The 18,894-nt window shown below is 40.3% G+C and overlaps 1 protein-coding gene across 3 annotated transcripts; it reads left to right on the forward strand.

The window, feature by feature from the left end:
* Positions 1 to 1,581: 1,581 nt before the first annotated feature.
* LOC131333286 (O-fucosyltransferase 13-like) lies at positions 1,582 to 18,629 on the forward strand. 3 transcript variants are annotated; one of them, XM_058367746.1, is made up of 6 exons: positions 1,582 to 1,871; positions 2,297 to 2,379; positions 15,896 to 15,966; positions 16,070 to 16,158; positions 17,064 to 17,285; positions 17,673 to 18,629. In XM_058367746.1, the coding sequence occupies exons 1-6, from the start codon at positions 1,750 to 1,752 to the stop codon at positions 18,403 to 18,405; spliced, it is 1,320 nt and encodes a 439-aa protein (XP_058223729.1). In that variant the 5' UTR covers positions 1,582 to 1,749; the 3' UTR covers positions 18,406 to 18,629. The 3 variants fall into 3 exon arrangements, with proteins under 3 accessions (XP_058223729.1, XP_058223735.1, XP_058223743.1); XM_058367752.1 differs by having other exon boundaries at positions 1,813 to 1,871; positions 15,859 to 15,966; XM_058367760.1 differs by lacking the exon at positions 1,582 to 1,871 and having other exon boundaries at positions 2,293 to 2,385; positions 15,859 to 15,966.
* Positions 18,630 to 18,894: the final 265 nt, after the last annotated feature.

An 18,894-nucleotide genomic window follows, 5' to 3' on the forward strand; every position in this document is an offset into this window, starting at 1 on the left:
TTTCCTAAAGCAATGTTTTAAAAATCAGATTAGATTGGCCGGTTCAACTGATTGACCCACCAACTAGTCCCTAGTCCGGTTTGGTTCAACCCAAAAACGGCCACTAATTTTACAAAACCGAACTAACTTTGCAAAACTGCCAAAGTAATCCGGTTAAACCGGCAAACCGCAATAACCGTCCCGGTTTTTGCAACCCAAACCGGTAGAGTAAAGATATGTCTATTTTTCTCTGAATGCTGGGTCTGTTTTCTTAGAAATTTTTTAAAACCCAATGCAAAAGGCTTGAGAAATTTTAGAAACTGTCCAGGTACTTTACCACGAGTTTTATTTTCGACTCCATGGGATGATTTTCCCAATTGCCTCTTCATTTTAACTAAGGATGCGTTCTTGTAAACTTAAATGTCTGAAACTTTTTTTTTGTTTTTCGTAACTTTTTGTTTGTTCTCGACGAGACGAATCGGAAAAGTATAAACATATGGACTGACATTGAAAAAATTCAAATACAACAACACTTTAGACAAATAAGATAGCTGTTTAATACTATTTTTTGTTTTTAGTGAATTTTTTTTGCTTTAGATTACAATTTAGTACTTTTTAGACTCTTCTCGTCGAGATGGATGATTAATCCAAAAAATATGACACAAATATAACAAATTTTTTTAAAAAATGAACAAAATGCACAAAATAAAAAAATAATTAAAATTTACAAGAACTCAACCCAAGTATGATGCCAACGGACATCATCACCTCGATGAAGATAAAAATAAAAGGTTGAATTTGGTACAATCGATAATAAAGGAACAGAATACAACTTTTATCAACTTCTATCCCAAAAGAAAAATGCTAACCTCCGCGTATTAGGCATAAGTTAATAGGTAAAAAGTGATTGATATACGAAAAAAATAATTTCCATAAAATGCATATTAATGTCTGAACTTTTTTTTTTGGGGTAAGTTTATCCAAACTTGTTTGTTTGTTCTTACATACTTATTATTCTCCGCCCGCCTAGTGAACGGAAGTTAGAAAGACCGATTTTTCAAATTAAAACAAACCACGTCATCATTTCCCACGTGTAACACTATCATTCGTCCCAACCTTCACATCCGACAGAGTCCGGCTATGGTGCTCCCAACCTCCCAAGCGGTTTAGGAGCACCGTAATCCCATTGTTCCTGAATCGTTGAATCTGATTGTTTCATGTCAACGATTAGATCTCACTCTTGCCTTAGTAAATGGTAAGTGTAACCGTATAAGAAACTTAAATGTATTGCCTAAGTGAATAGTAGTATATGGAACTTATTTATGTGGTAAGTATCAACTATTATTTTGTTGGTCAAAAATTCATAAAATCGTCGTGTTTTTAACAAGACCACTGTACTTTTTGTTAATGGTTCTGATCCAAAAATTGTGATTTACCTATTTTCAATCCAATAATTCATATTTATTAGGAGTATGGTGCTCCCATACTACTATTGAGCACCATAGAAGTGCATCCGACGTGGCAAAAAAAACCTTCCTCTTTCATCTCTCTCCTCTCTCTCTCTCTCTCTCGATCTCTGACGCACAGAATGCTATTTGACCCGACATATTCGGATCCTCAGACTCCCGTAGAAAACCCACTTCTTCCAATTCTCCATCGTCATCACCCAATCACACTCCAATTCCGGATCCGACCCGCATAGTATGCATAGAACCCGATCCGAACATCCCTTTCTGGCAACGGACCTGGTTCCTGCTCCTGCTCCTCGTCATGGGTGCGAAAAAACCCTTGCTTTTCATCATCTCGCTCTTCCCTCTCTCTATCCTCGCCGTAATCTGGTTCTCTCCCTCTTCTCCGTTCTCCGAACCATCGCTTTCCGTTTCATCTCCAATGTACGTATGCTCTGTTTTCTTTGTTAATGCGGTAAATACTGGAGTATTTGTTTTGTTACGAGATAAATGAACCAAACTAGTCGGCTCGAATCCGTACTCCGGTTCGAGCCGGTGTTTATTCGTTAAAAGCTCGTTCAAGATCGATTTTTTACATAAACAAACTAAACTTGAAACTTTTTTTTTTTTGAAGCAATTATGCTTTCAAACCAGCTCGAACATGCTCGAGATCTGCTGGTTTCGTAAACAAGTTAAGTTTGAACATGTTTTGAAGTTCGTTTAATTTTCAAGCCAAGCTCGAACAACTAATTACTCGGCTTTGCTCGGCTCGTTTATCACCTGTAATGGTTATTGAGAAGAAGAGGGAAAATTATAACAGAAACAGTTGAAGTTTTATGCGAAGACTGAGATTTTACTCCTTTTTTCAGGTCCGGGAAAAAGGATATATGGAGTGTTCGAAGAATTATGGAGTGGCGGCCTTGCAAATGGTGGCTTGATGGACATTTAACTGGTTCGTGTAACTCTGTATTGGTTTTTTTTATTATTATTTATAATTCAAGTGTTCGGGTTAGTTTACATGTAACTCGACTATTCTTGGGACCAATCCCACAGTCCTCTAGCGGGGCCCAATTAAATCCAGGGAATAAGTCCTCGTATAAACTAGCCCAAAGGAGTTGATCGCATCTGAGAGGCTTTGAACGCCAGGCCAAGCCATTTGGTTTTTATTTTTATGTCTTACTAGCGAATTGCCCTTGCCTACGGCACTACCAACAACGGTCCAAATCAATAAATACGAAGTTGCATTGATAGGATCCAAATTCAACTATAACAAGACACTTAAAATTCTAAACAATTCCATGTTACATTTATAGGAGCCAAGTTAAAAAATTACCATAAAAAAGACTAAACCATGGCTTGTGTCAAAACCGCGCAATCCAAACTATTAAGTCAAATAATACCACTACTATCATGAATAAGAAAACCAAACTGCGCATATTATAACCGACCGACCAACCAAAACAACAAAGGGTATCAACCTACAATGTTCAGAAGCTATACAACTGAAATCCTATTACAATCTACATGTAACCAATCAAAACTTAGGGATTAGAAGTCCCAAAAACTCTGTTCGGAATATTCCAAAGGCCCAAAAGTCTTTGATTCTCGATCGTATTGGCAATATTTCTCCATGAGCAAGTCCTTAATGTGGTGTTATCTACAAGATTGGAAAGAACTGCAGCAGCACAGTTGGCTTTCCCACCAAAGATCCTGGTATTCCTTTCTATCGAAATGTGGTAAACTCTAGCAGCCAAAGCTAATCTAAACAACAAAGCGTTGAACCTTTTTCCCCTGCAATTCCTAATAGCCCAATTGAGCCCTACATCCCAAGAACTAGCACCTCTATGCATCGAGAATCTAGTCAGAACTTGTTCCCATATAGCTCTAGAATAGGAACAATCAAAAACAGATCTTGTAGGGTTTCATTAGAGAGAGAACACAGCGTACATTTTGGATCCACATCCATTCCCCATTTACGAAGCCTATCTTTTGTAGAAAGTCTTTTTAAGCGAGTCAACCATAAAATAAATGCCCACTCAGGGACATTCTTGGAGAACCAGACAAGGGGAGCCCATTAAACCTTCATACCATGATGCCTAACAGCTTCCCAAGTATGTTTTGTGACATACTGCCCAGTTGGAGAAACTGTCCAAACAACTTCATCCTCTTAATCAGCTTGAGGCAGTAAGGTAGGAGGAATAGCATTTTGGATACGTTGAATCAAATTATTCCTTGACGAGGCCAGTGCCATTCACCATTGAAGACAACAGAACTAACCTTTGCCAAAATAGCTCGCCCAAGGATAGAAATAGATCTTGCATCTAGCAGCTTGTAGAGGGGACCCCATGGTGATGTAGGACAGATTTGGAATAGGGTTAAGTATGATCAAACACAAGAAAAATGGCTGTTTTGGGGCTGTGAACAGTAGATGTGAACAGTACTTTTGTAAGGAGAGAAGAGTTAGAGAAGGATAGATCTAGGCCTCACACCTAGGTTACCGAAGGATCACACTTAAGGCCTCTTTAGCATCACACAATCATAAAAGCTTAAAGCTAATTTTTCATTCATTCAATCATAATTCAAGCTCTTGAGATTACATGACTTATATAGACTCCATAACACTTGAATGCAAATAACTACCTCTATTCCCAATACGTCTAGGTAGAATGAATGTGTGAATGTAGATAACTATTCTCAATGTTCTAAAAGTCGCTAGGCGCTAGTCGGATGAAAAAGGGCCGCCTAGCGCCTAGGTGCTGATTAGTCGACCGCCTAATCGCCCAGGCGGGGACTAGGCACCAACTAGTTGGCTGCTTAATCTAGGTGTTGGACCACTGCCTAGCGCCTAAGCGGGGAGTAGTCGGCCTAGGCGGCCGACTTTTAGAACACTGACTATTCCTATTCCCTAGATGGTTGGATAGGATGAATGTGTTACATAATGGTTGAATACATTAAATATGTGGTCAAACTTCTCTAAATGAAAAGACACAAGGCTCATGAAAAGTCATAGCCTTTAATGTTCTAGTCAATGTCTTAGTAAATATCCCAAGTAGGCCCCACATCATCCAGCATATGCCAAATTAAGGCTTGGGCCTTAGAACCATCCAATCCACGTCTTTTATAACCTTTTATCAGGTGCTGCCATTTTCCATCCACTCTCCCCTGCTTGAGAGAACTCGACCCCGACGAGTTAAAAGCATGGAACCTTTCATGAAGGTCCGAGTTGAGGCGGTGAAATTCCTCATTGGTAATCCAAGTACAATCTGAAAGTGAACGCCCCTTCTACTTAATGAGATACTTTTGATAACCTCCATGTCGAGTGGAACAATTTGATGATCAACCACATCTTCGATTTCATCCTTGAAACGTTTGGATGCCGGGAGAGATGCCACCGGGTCAGCCCGGTCACTATCCTCAGCATGCCCAGAATATCGAGTCAGATCTTCAATATTGAACACGTTACTTATGCCCATATCATCAGGTAATTCTAGCACATAGGCATTAGAGCTAATTTTCTTGAGAACTTTAAATGGACCAGCACTCTTTGAATGAAGTTTCTTATAAACCCCTTTAGGATATCGTTCTGGTTTGACTCGAACCATAACCATGTCACCTTCATCAAATTCAGCAAACCTCTGCCGCAAATCAGCATATTGTTTGTAGCTCTCATTGCTGATGGCAATCTTTCGTCGCACATCATCGTGGATATCACGGATGTGTTGACTAAAAGCTTCAGCTTCAGCTTCAGCACTTGGGCGAGCTTGAATAGGTAGAGGAACCAAATCTATTGGTTTCCTAGGAAGCAAACCTGTGACAATTTCGAAACGGCTGCGACCTGTAGATCTATTTACAGAGGTGTTGTATGCAAATTCAGCCATGGGAAGCACCTGATCCCAGCTGCCAACATGATCACCCACAAGGCAGCGGAGTAGATTACCCAAACTGTGGTTAACAACCTCCGTTTGACCATCAGTTTGCGGATGAAAAGACGAAGAAAATTTCAGCTTTGTATTCAGCAACTTCCATAGTGTTCGCCACAAGTAGCTCACAAACTTCGAATCACAGTCAGAGACCATGGTCTTTGGCAATCCATGAAGTCTAACACTGCTTGAAAGAAGAGCTTAGCAATGTGGACAGCATCCGATGTCTTTGAACAAGGAATGAAGTGTGCCATTTTGGAGAAGCGATCCACAACCACAAAGATAGGGTCATGTTCCCGAAGGGTTTTTAGTAATCCAAGGATAAAATCCATACTTAAATCCTGCCAAGGCTCGTGGGGCACAGGTAGCGGAGTGTATAAACCTGTATTCTTCTTTCTTCCCTTTGAAAGTTGGTAAGTACGGCATTGCGAAACAACCCTGCCCACATCTTTTCGCTTCAGCTTTGGCCAATAAAAGCTATCTTCAGCCATTGCTATTGTCTTATCTCTTCCAAAATGACCTGCTGCCCCTCCGGAATGCAATTCCCAAATCATTTCTTCACGGAGTGATGTGTTGGGTAAGCAAAGTCGAGTTCCCTTGAAGAGGAAACCATCATGCAAAGAAAAATCACCATATCCTCCCTGCTGTCCAGCCAGCAACGGAGCATTTATAGAGCTGAAATCCTTACAAGAAGGATAGTCTCTCTTGAGCAAATCAAAACCCACCACTTGTATAGCCATGGAAGAGAGAACATACACCACTCGGCTAAGGGCATCAGCAACCTTATTCTCTAAACCAGCCTTATATTTGATAACAAAAGAATATTCCTGCAGAAATGAAACCCATTTACCATGTCAATGATTCAGCTTCTTTTGGGAGTTGATGTACTTGAGTGCTTCATGGTCGGAAAACAACACAAACTCCTTAAAAAGAACATAGTGTTGCCAATGGCGAAGTGCTTGAATCACTGTATAAAATTCTTTGTCATAGGTGGAATACTATTGTTTGGCTTCATTGAGTTTTTCTCTAAAATAAGCAACCGAGTGCCCTTCTTGACTAAGCAAACCTCCAATCCCAACATGTGATGCATCGCATGCCACTTCAAATACCTTTGAGAAGTCAGGAAGGCATAGAACAGGAGCCTCAGACATCATTTTCTTTGTCTTTGAAAGCTTTTGTTGCTGCCTTGGTCCAAAGGAACTGTCCTCCTTTCATAAAGTTAGTTATAGGTGCCATGACCGTGCTGAAATTCCTAATAAATCGACGATAAAAAGTCGCCAACCCATGAAAACTGCGTACTTCATGCAAGGAGTTGGGAGTTGGCCACTCTAGAATAGCTTTCACTTTACTTGGGTCGACCTCCACACCTTTAGAGGACACAATGAAGCCCAAAAATACAACCCTTGGACTCATGAAAGAACACTTCTTTAAGTTCACATAGAGTTTCTCTTGACGGAGAAGCCTCAAAACTTGTTGAAGATGAAAGATATGTTCCTCCTTGGTCTTGCTATATACTCCCTCCGTCCCATTTTCATTGTCCATTATTCTGTTTCTCTTTTATGTCTTTTGCCGATATCTTTTAGTGTGGATCTTGAAAAATATGCAATATGGATCTTGTTTGATAGATCTCGATTAGTTCTATAATACGAAGTTTTCAAAGTTATGAAAAACATTATAGATTGAACGATATAAACAATTTAAAAATGGCACGCAATTCAAAAATAGACAATGAAAATGGGACGGAAGGAGTAGTAGAATATCATCGAAATAAACAACCAGGAAGTGACCAATGAAAGGCTGTAATACCTGCGTCATAGAGCGCATGAATGTACTTGGGGTATTTGTAAGACCAAATGGCATGACTAGCCATTCATAGAGGCCATCCTTGGTCTTGAAAGCTGTCTTCCATTCATCTCCTGGCCTTATGCGTAGTTGATGGTGGCCACTTTTCAAATCAATCTTTGAGAATATACAAGAACCAGCCAGCATGTCCAACATATCATCAAGCCTTGGGATAGGGAACCCGTACTTGATTGTAATCTTGTTTATAGCAAACAAGCACGGCTATCTACGCACATGCGCCAACTGCCATCTTTCTTTGGCATGAGCAAAGCGGGAACAGCACAAGGGCTTAAACTCTCATGAATAAACCCCTTGGACAGAACCTCATCTACCTGCCTTTTAAGCTCTGTGTGTTCACTTGGATTCATGCGATAGGCCGGAAGATTAGGTAATTGTGAACCCGGAATGAGATCTATTGCATGCTGGACATTGTGCATGGGAGGTAATTCATTTGGGAGCTCTTTAGGTGCAACATCAGAAAAATGGGACAGCAACTCAGCCACTTCTGATGGTAATTCAGAGGCTGTTGCAGGCTTGCAGCAGCTGATTCTGATACTTCTTTTACCACCATGGCATATATAACTCCCAGTTCCATACTCTCGGCTTGGAAACACTTCTTGGTGAGAATGCGGAGAGATTTAAGCTTATTTTCAGCAACATCCTTTGGCTTCTTTTCCTTGTATTTCCTAATCTCAACCTGCTTAATAGGGTTATTTAAACCCCTAATATTCTAAGAGGCAAATTTCACCATCTTTTCTTTAGTTTCTTCCTCTTCTTAGCAACCCCAGGGTTCTTCCCTCCTCCAGTCTTCATATTGCTCCCATTTTCCAAAGAAATTAGAGCCTGAAAGACAGCATCAGGGTCTGATAAACCCTTATCCAACTCAGTAGGAAGATAAGCAACCCCATTATCCTGTTCAGTAGACTAACTAGATTCTGGAATATCCTCCTCAAACTCAGAGGCCTAAATAACATCAACCTCACTCCTACCAATAGGCAACTCAACCACAATGGAAGACCTAACCCCCTCTTCCGGCAAAGCTGAAAACTGATTAACACAAGGCAAAACTTCTACATGAACTGGAGACTTCTGAGCAATCCTCATATGATCTGGAGTAGTCTGAGAAGGCAACACAGAAGAGACAAGGCCAGCAGCACAATCACCCTTGCTTCCTTTCACAACCCAAACCTTAGTAGGAGCAACAGCAGAAGCTATCACAGTAAGCTTGTCAGATTCAATCACACCCACCTTATTCTTATTACATTCATTGTGACCAAACACTCTACAAGAAGCACATTTAGTTGGTCTCCATGGGTACTTGATTCGATCAGTAACCACTTTCCCAGAAGCTGTGAGTACCTCAACACAATGAGGCAAAGTAGACGTAACATCAACCTCCACACAAATTTTAACATAGCTGATTCTGCTTGTGGATTCCATCATCTCATCCGCATACAATGGCTTCCCAACAGCACTCGCAATATTGCTCAAACCCTCCTCATTCCAATACTGGAGGGGAACATTATGAAGTTGAATCCATAAAGGCAATCTACTCAGCCCTTCCTTCTCATAATCCATATCAGCATGCCACTCTTGTAAAACCATCAGTCGTCCTGCAAAATGCCAAGCCCCAAATTCAGATAAATGTCTGTAAGCACCTTCCTCACCAAACAGAAAAAGAAGAAACCCTTTTTATTCGATAGAACAGTCTTAAGACCAATTTACCCCAGGCATTGACAGCAATTGACTGAACTACCAGGAATGCAAGTTTTTTATCAACAAAATGTCCAACTATGCAATTTTTCCATTTAACAGAACCCAGGATCTCAACATGCTTAGGATAAGAAACCCTAACTTTCTCCCCATCTACATCGGGAGGAAAGTAGCGCAAATTCATCCTAGCATGAGTCTCTCCAGGAGGAGAGACCTTATCTTTCCACGATGAACCAGAATCCAATTCAACCTCTGGAGCTTTCTCCGGTACCTTCAAAGATTCAATCAGACTGTTCTTAGATTCTAATTCCTTACGGAGCGCAGTAACCTCTTGTGATAGACCTTTAACCTGTCTAACCGTAGGAGTATCTCCCTCCTGAATCTCAAAATGATCATTGTTTGAGACAGTAACAGCTTCCAAGACGTCAAAGAAATTCACCTTGTGTGAAGAATTAGGACCAACACTAGCACACGGCATCTTATCTTGATGAATCACATCCTTAGATCCATGAATAATCCCAGAATTCTCAGAATTAGAAACTAGATTAACATGTTTCAGCAAAGTTGGCGAGAACCCTAAGTTCAAAGCAAAGCGAATCTTAGAGCTATTTGAACCATTTCCAGAATTAAGAACAGGAAAATCTCATAACAGATCCATGAAAAAAAAAACAGAAACTAACCAGAAAAGACAACACGATTAAATCAGAGGATAGAAGGAGGGAGGAGACGATCGAGAGAGAGCCACCAAATCTCCATTTTCCCCACTCGCCTCAGGTTGTTTATGAGAGACTCAATGTTGAAACCCCTTTTCACACGGTCATGGTTATAAACTTATAATGCACCAATGCCCTAATGCTAGCATCAAACTCCTGATGTGAAGTACTTTTGTGTAGGAACAGAACCATGACCTGTGTGCTAATTAGAGTAACAATAACGGCATATAACCAAAACAAATTACTATACAAATTCATAACTAGGAGCCCAACTCAACATCAGCATAATCAAGAGGCAAAATCTCAATAAGAAACTCAGGAAATCAACTCCTAATACGTCCGCATCTATTGTTGGACTAACTATGGCCCAAACACTAATTAGCATAACTGCAAAAGCTGTAAGTATACAATTTGGATGGAAGTAATCAATTGAGAAGGAAAAAAGGGTCTAATTTGAGACAACTCCACTGAGGCTCTAATAATCTTCAAGTTAAAATTCACACCTAGAAAACAAAGACAGAGGCTTTGATGATCTTCAAATTCAGATTCACGCCTAGAAAACAAAAATGAAAGAAGAAAAATCAAAACATTATTCAAAGATCATGGTAATGCAAGACTTTTTTCTTTTTTTATCTTTTTTATCTCATGAATGTGAAATCCAAGAAGTGAAAAGAATCATAAAAAGGGCAAGACTGAGCTTTAATTGAAAACTCTCGAGAACCAAAACTCTTGTTTTCCATTCTGCAAATGGGCTAGAGAAAGTATGGGAGATTTGAATCATGTTTACACAATTTAAGCTCATTCACTTCAACTGGTTCAAGTACAACTCATATTGAAGAATGAACATACTATCTAACTTGGACCTCCATTAGAAAAGACAAACAACTAATATAACGGCCTAACGGCAAATGCTTTTACGATCAAAGTTGAGAAAAATATGGACCATTCGCAGCCAATATAAGTCTTGCTTACTTTTGAGGCTATCAACAATCGTAGAAAATCTATGAATCCACAACTAAGGATAAGGATGCCTTTCATTCACGTGCAAGCCAATTTCCATGTTCTTAAATAGCCCTAGTAGACTTTAGCGAGTGTCATTCTTGGTTCAGTTCGTACTAAAATCAACCAAAACTTCTTCATCCATTCTATAGAGAAATAAAGATCTGAGAAGCCACAAAAAACCAGGATTGATCTCCACAAATGCTGATAAAGAAATATAGACCTGTGATTGGGCAAAACGGCAAACAATTTCGATTGGATCTACTCCACTAAATTGCTCAAAAGCTTCAGCTTTGGATGTAAGATTTTAGAACCTGAACTCAAAATTAGAGAAAAGAGAAGTGTGTGACACACAAATAGTATATACTTTTAGCAAAAATTAAATAGAGAAAAACATCAAGCTCAATAGCATTCCGCTAGAAAAAACCAACACTTTCCACCCATAGCATTCCATACGCTAAAATAAATAGATATCAACAACTACGTAAAGAATTAGTTAAGGATAGCTATGGGTATTCCGATTTGAAAACACTAAGTAGAAGGGTGTTAGTTTGTTACCATTTTGTTATTTTCTAGGATAGCTTGAGTAATTGGTTATCTGTGGGACTTGTTGTGAGAGAAAGAAAGGAAAAGTGTATAGGGTGTTAACTAACCCTAACACATGTGAGCTTTATTTATATTATGTGGCGACTAGTTACATAACATAAGCAACCAATGTGGGACTAAGTTCAACTCTATTCTAACACTCCTCCTCAAGCTGGAGAATAAATATCACAAAATCCCAGCTTGTTACGTAACAACTCTAAACGTGGTTTAACTAGAGACTTGGTGAAGATATCTGCCAACTGAGCTCCTGTAGACACGAAAGGGGTAGCCAACAAGCCACTATCTATCTTCTCCCGAACAATATGACAATCTACCTCGATGTGTTTGGTTCTCTCATGAAATACCGGATTCGAAGCGATATGTATTGCTGCCTGATTATCACAATACATAGGAATAGGTAACTGTACACTAAGCCCCAACTCCTCGAGCAAAGCTCTCAACCATACAATCTCGCATGTAGTATGAGCCATGGCACGATACTCTGCTTCAGCACTGGAACGAGCAACCACAGTTTGTTTCTTGCTCTTCCAGGTAACTAAATTTCCACCAACAAAAGTACAGTACCCAGTTGTGGACCGTCTATCAGATGGTGATCCTGCCCAATCAGCGTCGGTAAAGGCTTCGACACGCAAATGACCATTTGAACGATAAAACAAGCCACGTCCAGGATGAGCCTTGAGATACTTCACAATACGAAGACAAGCTTCCCAATGTGGAAAACGAGGAGCTGACATGAACTGACTTACCATACTGACAGCAAATGAGATATCAGGCCGTGTATTGGTGAGATAATTCAGCTTGCCTACCAAGCGACGATAACGGTCTGGATGAGGAAATATCTCCCCCTGATCAACACACAATTTGACGTTTGGATCCATAGGAGTCTCCGCAGGCTTTGCTCCCAATAAACCAGTCTCCTCTAGAATATCTAGCGTATACTTTCTTTGAGATAAACTGATCCCTTCCTTGGATCTTGCTACCTCAATACCCAAGAAATATCGTAGCTTACCTAAATCTTTGGTGTGAAACTGACGCTGTAAGAACTGTTTCAGCTCATCAATACCTTTCTGATCATCCCCAGTAATAATGATATCATCCACATACACAATCAACACTACTCTTCCCCGATCTGACTGAATAGAGAAGACAGAATGATCAGAATGAGAGCGACGCATACCAAACTGCAACACAGCATCACTAAACCTGCCAAACCAAGCTCGAGGGGACTGCTTAAGACCATAGAGGGCTTTGCGAAGGCGACACACCTGAGAACCTCCTCGAGCAGGTCACCATGTAGAAATGCATTCTTAACGTCCAACTGAAACAAGGGCCAACCAAGATTGGCAGCCATAGAAATAAGAATGCGAACAGAGTTAATCTTGGCCACCGGAGAGAAAGTCTCAGCATAATCAACGCCATACGTCTGGGTATAGCCTTTGGCCACAAGACGGGCCTTGTACCGTTCTACTGTGCCATCTGGATTATACTTGACGGTAAATACCCATCGACATCCAACAGTAGACTTTCCTGGTGGAAGAGAAACCAACTCCCAAGTGCCATTGTCATGAAGAGCAGACATCTCAGCCTCCATAGCTGTCCGCCACTCAGAAACAGATAAGGCCTCCTGAACAGTGTTAGGAACAAAAATGGACGAAATAGAAGTAGTAAAAGCACGAAGGGACGGAGACAGATGATCATAGGAAACAAACCGAACAATAGGATGAGATGTGCAAGACCGAATACCTTTGCGAAGAGCTATAGGAAGACTAGGTGATGGCGGAGGCGGAGGTGGAGGTGGAGGTGGAGGTGGAGGTGCAACCGGATCTTGGGACGGAGGAGGCGTGGTGGCTGGTACTTGTGGGGCTGTTAATACTTGTTGCCGACGAACATACACCTGCAAGGGAGGACCAGATGGTACACAAATAGGAAACACAGACTCAGACTCAGGAAGGTCAACTGGAATACTGTGACCCGAGTAAAAGGGCATTGACTCATTAAATGTGACATCAGCACAAACAAAATGACGACGAAGAGATGGTGAGTAACACTTGTACCCTTTCTGAGTGCGTGAGTACCCCAGAAAAATACACCGAATTGACCGTGGATCAAGTTTGTCCCGGTCAGGATCCAGAGCATGAACATAACAGGTGCACCCGAACACTCGTAAGGGTAATGAGTGGAGAGGGCGACCAGGAAATAAAACGGTATGGGGTATCTGACCACCTAGAACGCTAGATGGCATACGATTGATCAAGTAACATGCTGTAAGAACAACGTAACTCCAGTAAGACTTAGGAACTTGCATTTGAAATAATAGAGCACGCATAACCTCTGATAAATGCCTAATCTTGCGTTCGGCAACTCCATTTTGTTGTGGAGTTCGAGCGCAAGAAGATTGGTGAATTATACCATGGTCATCAAAAAACTTAGAAAGAGAATTATGAAAATATTCACCTGCATTGTCAGAACGAAATATACGAATGCAAGTATCAAATTGAGTTTTGATTTCCATATAAAATGACTTAAAGATAGAAGACAACTCTGACCGCTCTTTCATGAGATAAAGATACGTAACACGAGAATAATCATCGACAAAAATAGCATAATACTGAAAGCCAAAAACATTAGGAACACGCATTGGACCCCAAATATCAGAATGAACTAAGTGAAAAGGACGGGTTACGCGACTCTCAACCCTAGGATAAAAAGACACTCTATGATGTTTACTAAACTCACAGACTTCACAAGGCAAAGCATCAACACGGCTACATGAAGGTACCAGCCGTTTAAGATTCTGAAGGGATGGATGACCAAGTCGACAATGATGTTGATAGGGTGACACAGAAGACTGAAAGGCAACAGAACTAGGGTGAACATTGTCAGTAAAGTAATATAAACCACCACGCTCAGTACCACCACCAATTTTTCGCCCCGTCTTGAGATCCTGAAACACACAACCATGAGGAAGAAATGTGACAGAGCAATTTAAAGATTTAGTAAGTTTACTAACAGACATAAGATTTAATGGAAAACGAGGAACGTGCAATACTGAATCCAAAGTCAAAGAAGAAGTAACAGAAACCGAACCCAAACCAGTAATATCAGTGGTAGAACCATCTGCTAAGGTAACACGAGATGGTTTATCAATAGACTGATGGCCAGAAAGAATAGTAGAATTACCAGTCATATGATCAGATGCACCAGAATCAATAACCCAAGGAACAGAAAAATGAGAAGTTGCAATACAAGCACTAGAAGAACCTGTCTGAGATAGCGTAGAAATGGAGGAACTTGTCTGAAGTGACACAAGGCGTTGGTACTCCTCCATAGAAATAGTCACTATAGCAGTGGAGCGTGCAGCCTGCCTAATATCCTTGGGAGAAGTAACCCGATGAGCCTGAGAAAAACCATGTAGGTCATAGCAGTGGTCCACCGTATGATTAGTTCCCCCACAATAAGTACAAAGTCTATAACCATGGCCTCGACTATGGCCACCTCTCATTGACATGTGACCTGTACGACTAAATCCACAACGACCAAAACCATGACCACCAGAAACGCGGTCAAAACGACCACTGTACCCATAATCACGGCTAAATGAAGAACCAAAATCACCAGAATCAGCGGAAGTAAAATCAGAACCAGATTTCATTGCAAACATATCACCGTACAATGAGAGGCAACTAGTCAACTACCGATAGATCAATCAACCAAATACTCCACTAACAAACGGCCAATAAACAAGAAATAAGGAACTGATTGACCGGCTGATTGACCGGCTAACGACCAAGGGCACGACACCGCATGCATCCAACAAAACCAAAGTAGCCACCGAACAACATAATCCCAATATCAAGCAACAACCAAGAGCTCATATGCCAACATAGACCAAATAACTCAACACAATCTAACAATTGAAATCAGACTTCAACATACCCAAACTACCATCTATTGGAGAGGATAAACTGTAGATTGACCAAAAAATCCAAAATTACCAGAACAATCAGTGCATAAGAGTAACGGAACAATACCCAACATGATGAACAGTGCGCGATGAACAGTGCGCGATGAACAGTAACGGCAGTGAACAGAGCCGATGATGAACAGTATCGGTGAACAGTGCCGACAATGAACAGTAATCGGTGAACAGTACGATGATGAACAGTACCTGTGAACTAATGATTAGGGTTAGGGTTAAGGCAGAGGCTAGGATTAGGATTGTGATTTTATGTACAGAGACTAGGGTTTAGGCTAGGATTGTAGGGATTATGTACAAAGGCTAGGGTGGTTTAGGATTGTTGTGGTGGTTTAGGATTAAGATTAAGATCCCGCTCTGATACCATGTTGTGAGAGAAAGAAAGGAAAAGTGTATAGGGTGTTAACTAACCCTAACACATGTGAGCTTTATTTATATTATGTGGCGACTAGTTACATAACATAAGCAACCAATGTGGGACTAAGTTCAACTCTATTCTAACAGGACTGTAATTGTTTGTATCATTGACCCCAACTCAGAGGTTCTAATTTTCTCCATTGAAGTAGTTCTGGTTGGAGTTATTTGAGGAACTTGTTATAACATTTGAGTTAGGGTTAGTTTTTAGAGCTTTGCAATTGATTTTTTTGAAAAATTCAATGCAGACAATTGCATTTGGTTATTTCTGTTGAAATGCTACAGCTCTGCCAGCAGAGAGTAATGGGTACATTCAATTAGATTGCTATGGCGGGCTTAATCAAATGAGAAGGGATGTAAGTACTATCTGAGTCTCCTTGACCTCTTCTTTTTTGGTTTGTTTGTGCTAAATGTTGAGCTGCATTCGGTATTATTGGATGTTGTTTGTGATGGCTGCAGTTTTGTGATGGTGTTGGCATAGCACGTTTGCTGAATGCAACTCTTGTTTTGCCAAAGTTCGAAGTGGCTGCATACTGGAATGAATCAAGGTAGTCGATGCTTATGAAACTGATCTTACCCTTGTCCATTCCTTACATGGGTACCTCAGTATCACTTCACTATTTCTTAACTTTGATAGTTGCATTATTGGATAAATTCCTTGACTGCAATGCCGTTTTCCATATCTTTTTTATGGAAGCAAAAGCATGAACTAATGCTACCGTTAAACAGTAGTCTGTTGGCTTAGAAACTGAATTAATATTAAATCTTGTGGAATCTATTTTGTTCAGGGCTTAAACAACAAATGAGTATAGGGAGTGGAGGCATGCCATAGATCTTTCAGTAGCTTGTTGACTTACTGAGTCCTGATTCAAATTTCAACCAGACCTTTTGCTTGACGGGGTTTGTGATCCAGAATTCCCTTGTGTGGAGAAAAACCCTATGTGAATTTAGAACTCTGGCGCTTTGATAGAGTGGGAATCAACCATTACTCCATTTGTGAACTAAAAGCAGAAATAGGCACTGTAAGTCATTTGGTAAGAGATCATTGTTGTTTATGTGGTTAACATCAGTTTAGGACAGAAAAATATTGGAGAGCGTTACTGCCAGATTGAAAATCATTTATGAAGCAGCTTAAATGAACTGCTGAGACCTTTAATGTTGTCCACAAAAGATCCATGGCCTGAGGTAGCTTATAATTCCTTAAGGACGATGAGAAAGAGGAAGAACTTACCAATTGAATGTTGAGCCTATGCATTAAATTTGTGATAGGAGCTTGAGGATACAAAAGTTCTGTGTTTAGAATTGACTGAAGAAAGATCCGGTGTTTCTTCTTTATTCTCACTTGTAATGCCATAAAATAGAGGTGTAAAACTGTTCCCTAATCTATTGGGATTTGTACCATTTTCCTTCTTCTGTGTGCAACATTCTGCTTATTCATGAGTTTTTGCTTCAGTGGTTTTGCAGATGTATTTGATGTGGATTACTTAATACAACAGATGAATGGCTTTGTTAAAGTTGTCGAAGAATTGCCAGCAGAGATTGCATCGAAAGAACCAGTCCAAGTGGATTGCAGCAAACGTAAAGGCCAATTTGATTATGCGGAAAGTGTCCTCCCTTCTCTACTGAAGCATCATTATATTTCACTCACCCCAGCAATGAGCCAAAGGAGAGATAGGTACCCATGTTGTCTTCATCTTCTTCTTTTCCATGTATTTTTGCTGAACAGGAGGTCTTTTTCTTGGAATTGCTTTTGTTTATGTTTGAGGACGTCTTTTTATATAATCTGAAGCTTAGATAGCAGTGTTGAATAGATATTACTTGAGGGACTCTAGACTCCATTTTCTGGATTATATTTGGTTTAGCTCCATGTTGTCTTCATATTCTTCTTTTCCATTTACGATAGCAGTTGCTGTTTCTTTTTGGTGAGCAGTTCTGCTAATATGTACACTTTTAGTTCCATAATGGTTGTGTTCTTTGTTTTCAGCAAAATGGTAAAATAATGACAATAAGGTTATGTTTTTAGAGGTCTTTCTAATGCCTCTCTTTCTTCTAAATCTTGTAGATATCCTCTACATGCAAAGGCTGCTCTTTGTCAAACTTGTTACAATGCGTTACGCCTTACCAAAGCCTTGGAAAATAAAGGCTCCAAACTCCTTCAAGCCATACCAAAACCCTTTCTCTCACTTCACCTTCGTTTTGAACCTGACATGGTGGCCTACAGTCAATGCGAGTATTCTGGCCTTTCTTCTTCCTCCATGGAAGCCATAGAAGCTTCACGGGGAGATCGAAAACCCTGGACAGGAGAATCCGCCCGTGTTTGGCGTAACTGTGGAAAATGCCCCCTCACTCCTAAAGAGACTGCTTTCATCCTTCAATCTCTGTCCATCCCAACAAACACAAATATTTATTTGGCAGCTGGTGATGGCCTTATGGAGCTGGAAGGGTTAACTTCTGTCTACACAAACATTTCCACAAAAGCTACCTTTCTTAGTGGCGAGGAATTTGCAAGCATGCATGGGAACACAAAAGCTGCACTGGATTACTATGTATCTATCAATAGCGATTCGTATATTGCTACGTACTTTGGGAACATGGATAAAATGGTTGCGGCAATGCGGGCTTTTAAGGGGTTGTTTAAGACACTTTTGTTGACCAGGAGGGCTTTTGCAGGATTCACGTCTCAGGGTTTGCAAGGGAACGAGTTGAGAGAAGCCCTTTGGAAGGTGCATAGAGATGATTTTGTGCTGGGTAGAGGGTCTGCTTTGCCAGATTGCTTTTGTGAGTTCAAATTGTGAGATTTTAGGTTTTCTTTCTGTTTTTCAGAAGATTTTACATTTTATGGGCTAAATATAACGCCTTATTAACAGTAGAAGGAAGGTCATGCTAGTTCAACATCTCAATGCAAGATTTAGAAATCTTCTTTCACTTGACTAGCTCTCTACTTTTTCACCTCCTTGTTTGGTGCTAGGCAACAGAGACATGATACGAAAATTTAGTAGAGTATTTGTTTTTTCGATCCGCATATGTGAAAATTTCCAATTCGTTACTGAACAATCAATATTCCAGTTTTAATCGAGCCAAAGTATCTAGGTTCATTTTAGTAGGTTACAATAGCACTTATCTACGTTCATCTTGGTAGGTGATTTTTGATCGATTACTATTTTGCCCACAATAGTTATTTAATGGCACAGTAAAAGTGATTATAAATACTTAATTTTTGAAGGCACAATTGCAAAAATCACTTTCGACAGGACTTCAAAAAATTTATCAACTCAAACCAAGAC

This window comes from Rhododendron vialii, chromosome 1a (genome assembly GCF_030253575.1).
Source record: "Rhododendron vialii isolate Sample 1 chromosome 1a, ASM3025357v1".
Taxonomy (NCBI): Eukaryota; Viridiplantae; Streptophyta; class Magnoliopsida; order Ericales; family Ericaceae; genus Rhododendron; species Rhododendron vialii.

What these genes read in the sequence shown, in the direction of transcription:
- LOC131333286 (XM_058367746.1), top strand. Translation starts at nt 1,750, where the DNA reads ATGGGTGCGAAAAAACCCTTGCTTTTCATCATCTCGCTCTTCCCTCTC. An exon ending in GCATACTGGAATGAATCAAG is followed by an intron (nt 16,159 to 17,063) that starts GTAGTCGATGCT and finishes TTTTTGCTTCAG; the next exon opens with TGGTTTTGCAGATGTATTTG. An exon ending in ATGAGCCAAAGGAGAGATAG is followed by an intron (nt 17,286 to 17,672) that starts GTACCCATGTTG and finishes TAAATCTTGTAG; the next exon opens with ATATCCTCTACATGCAAAGG.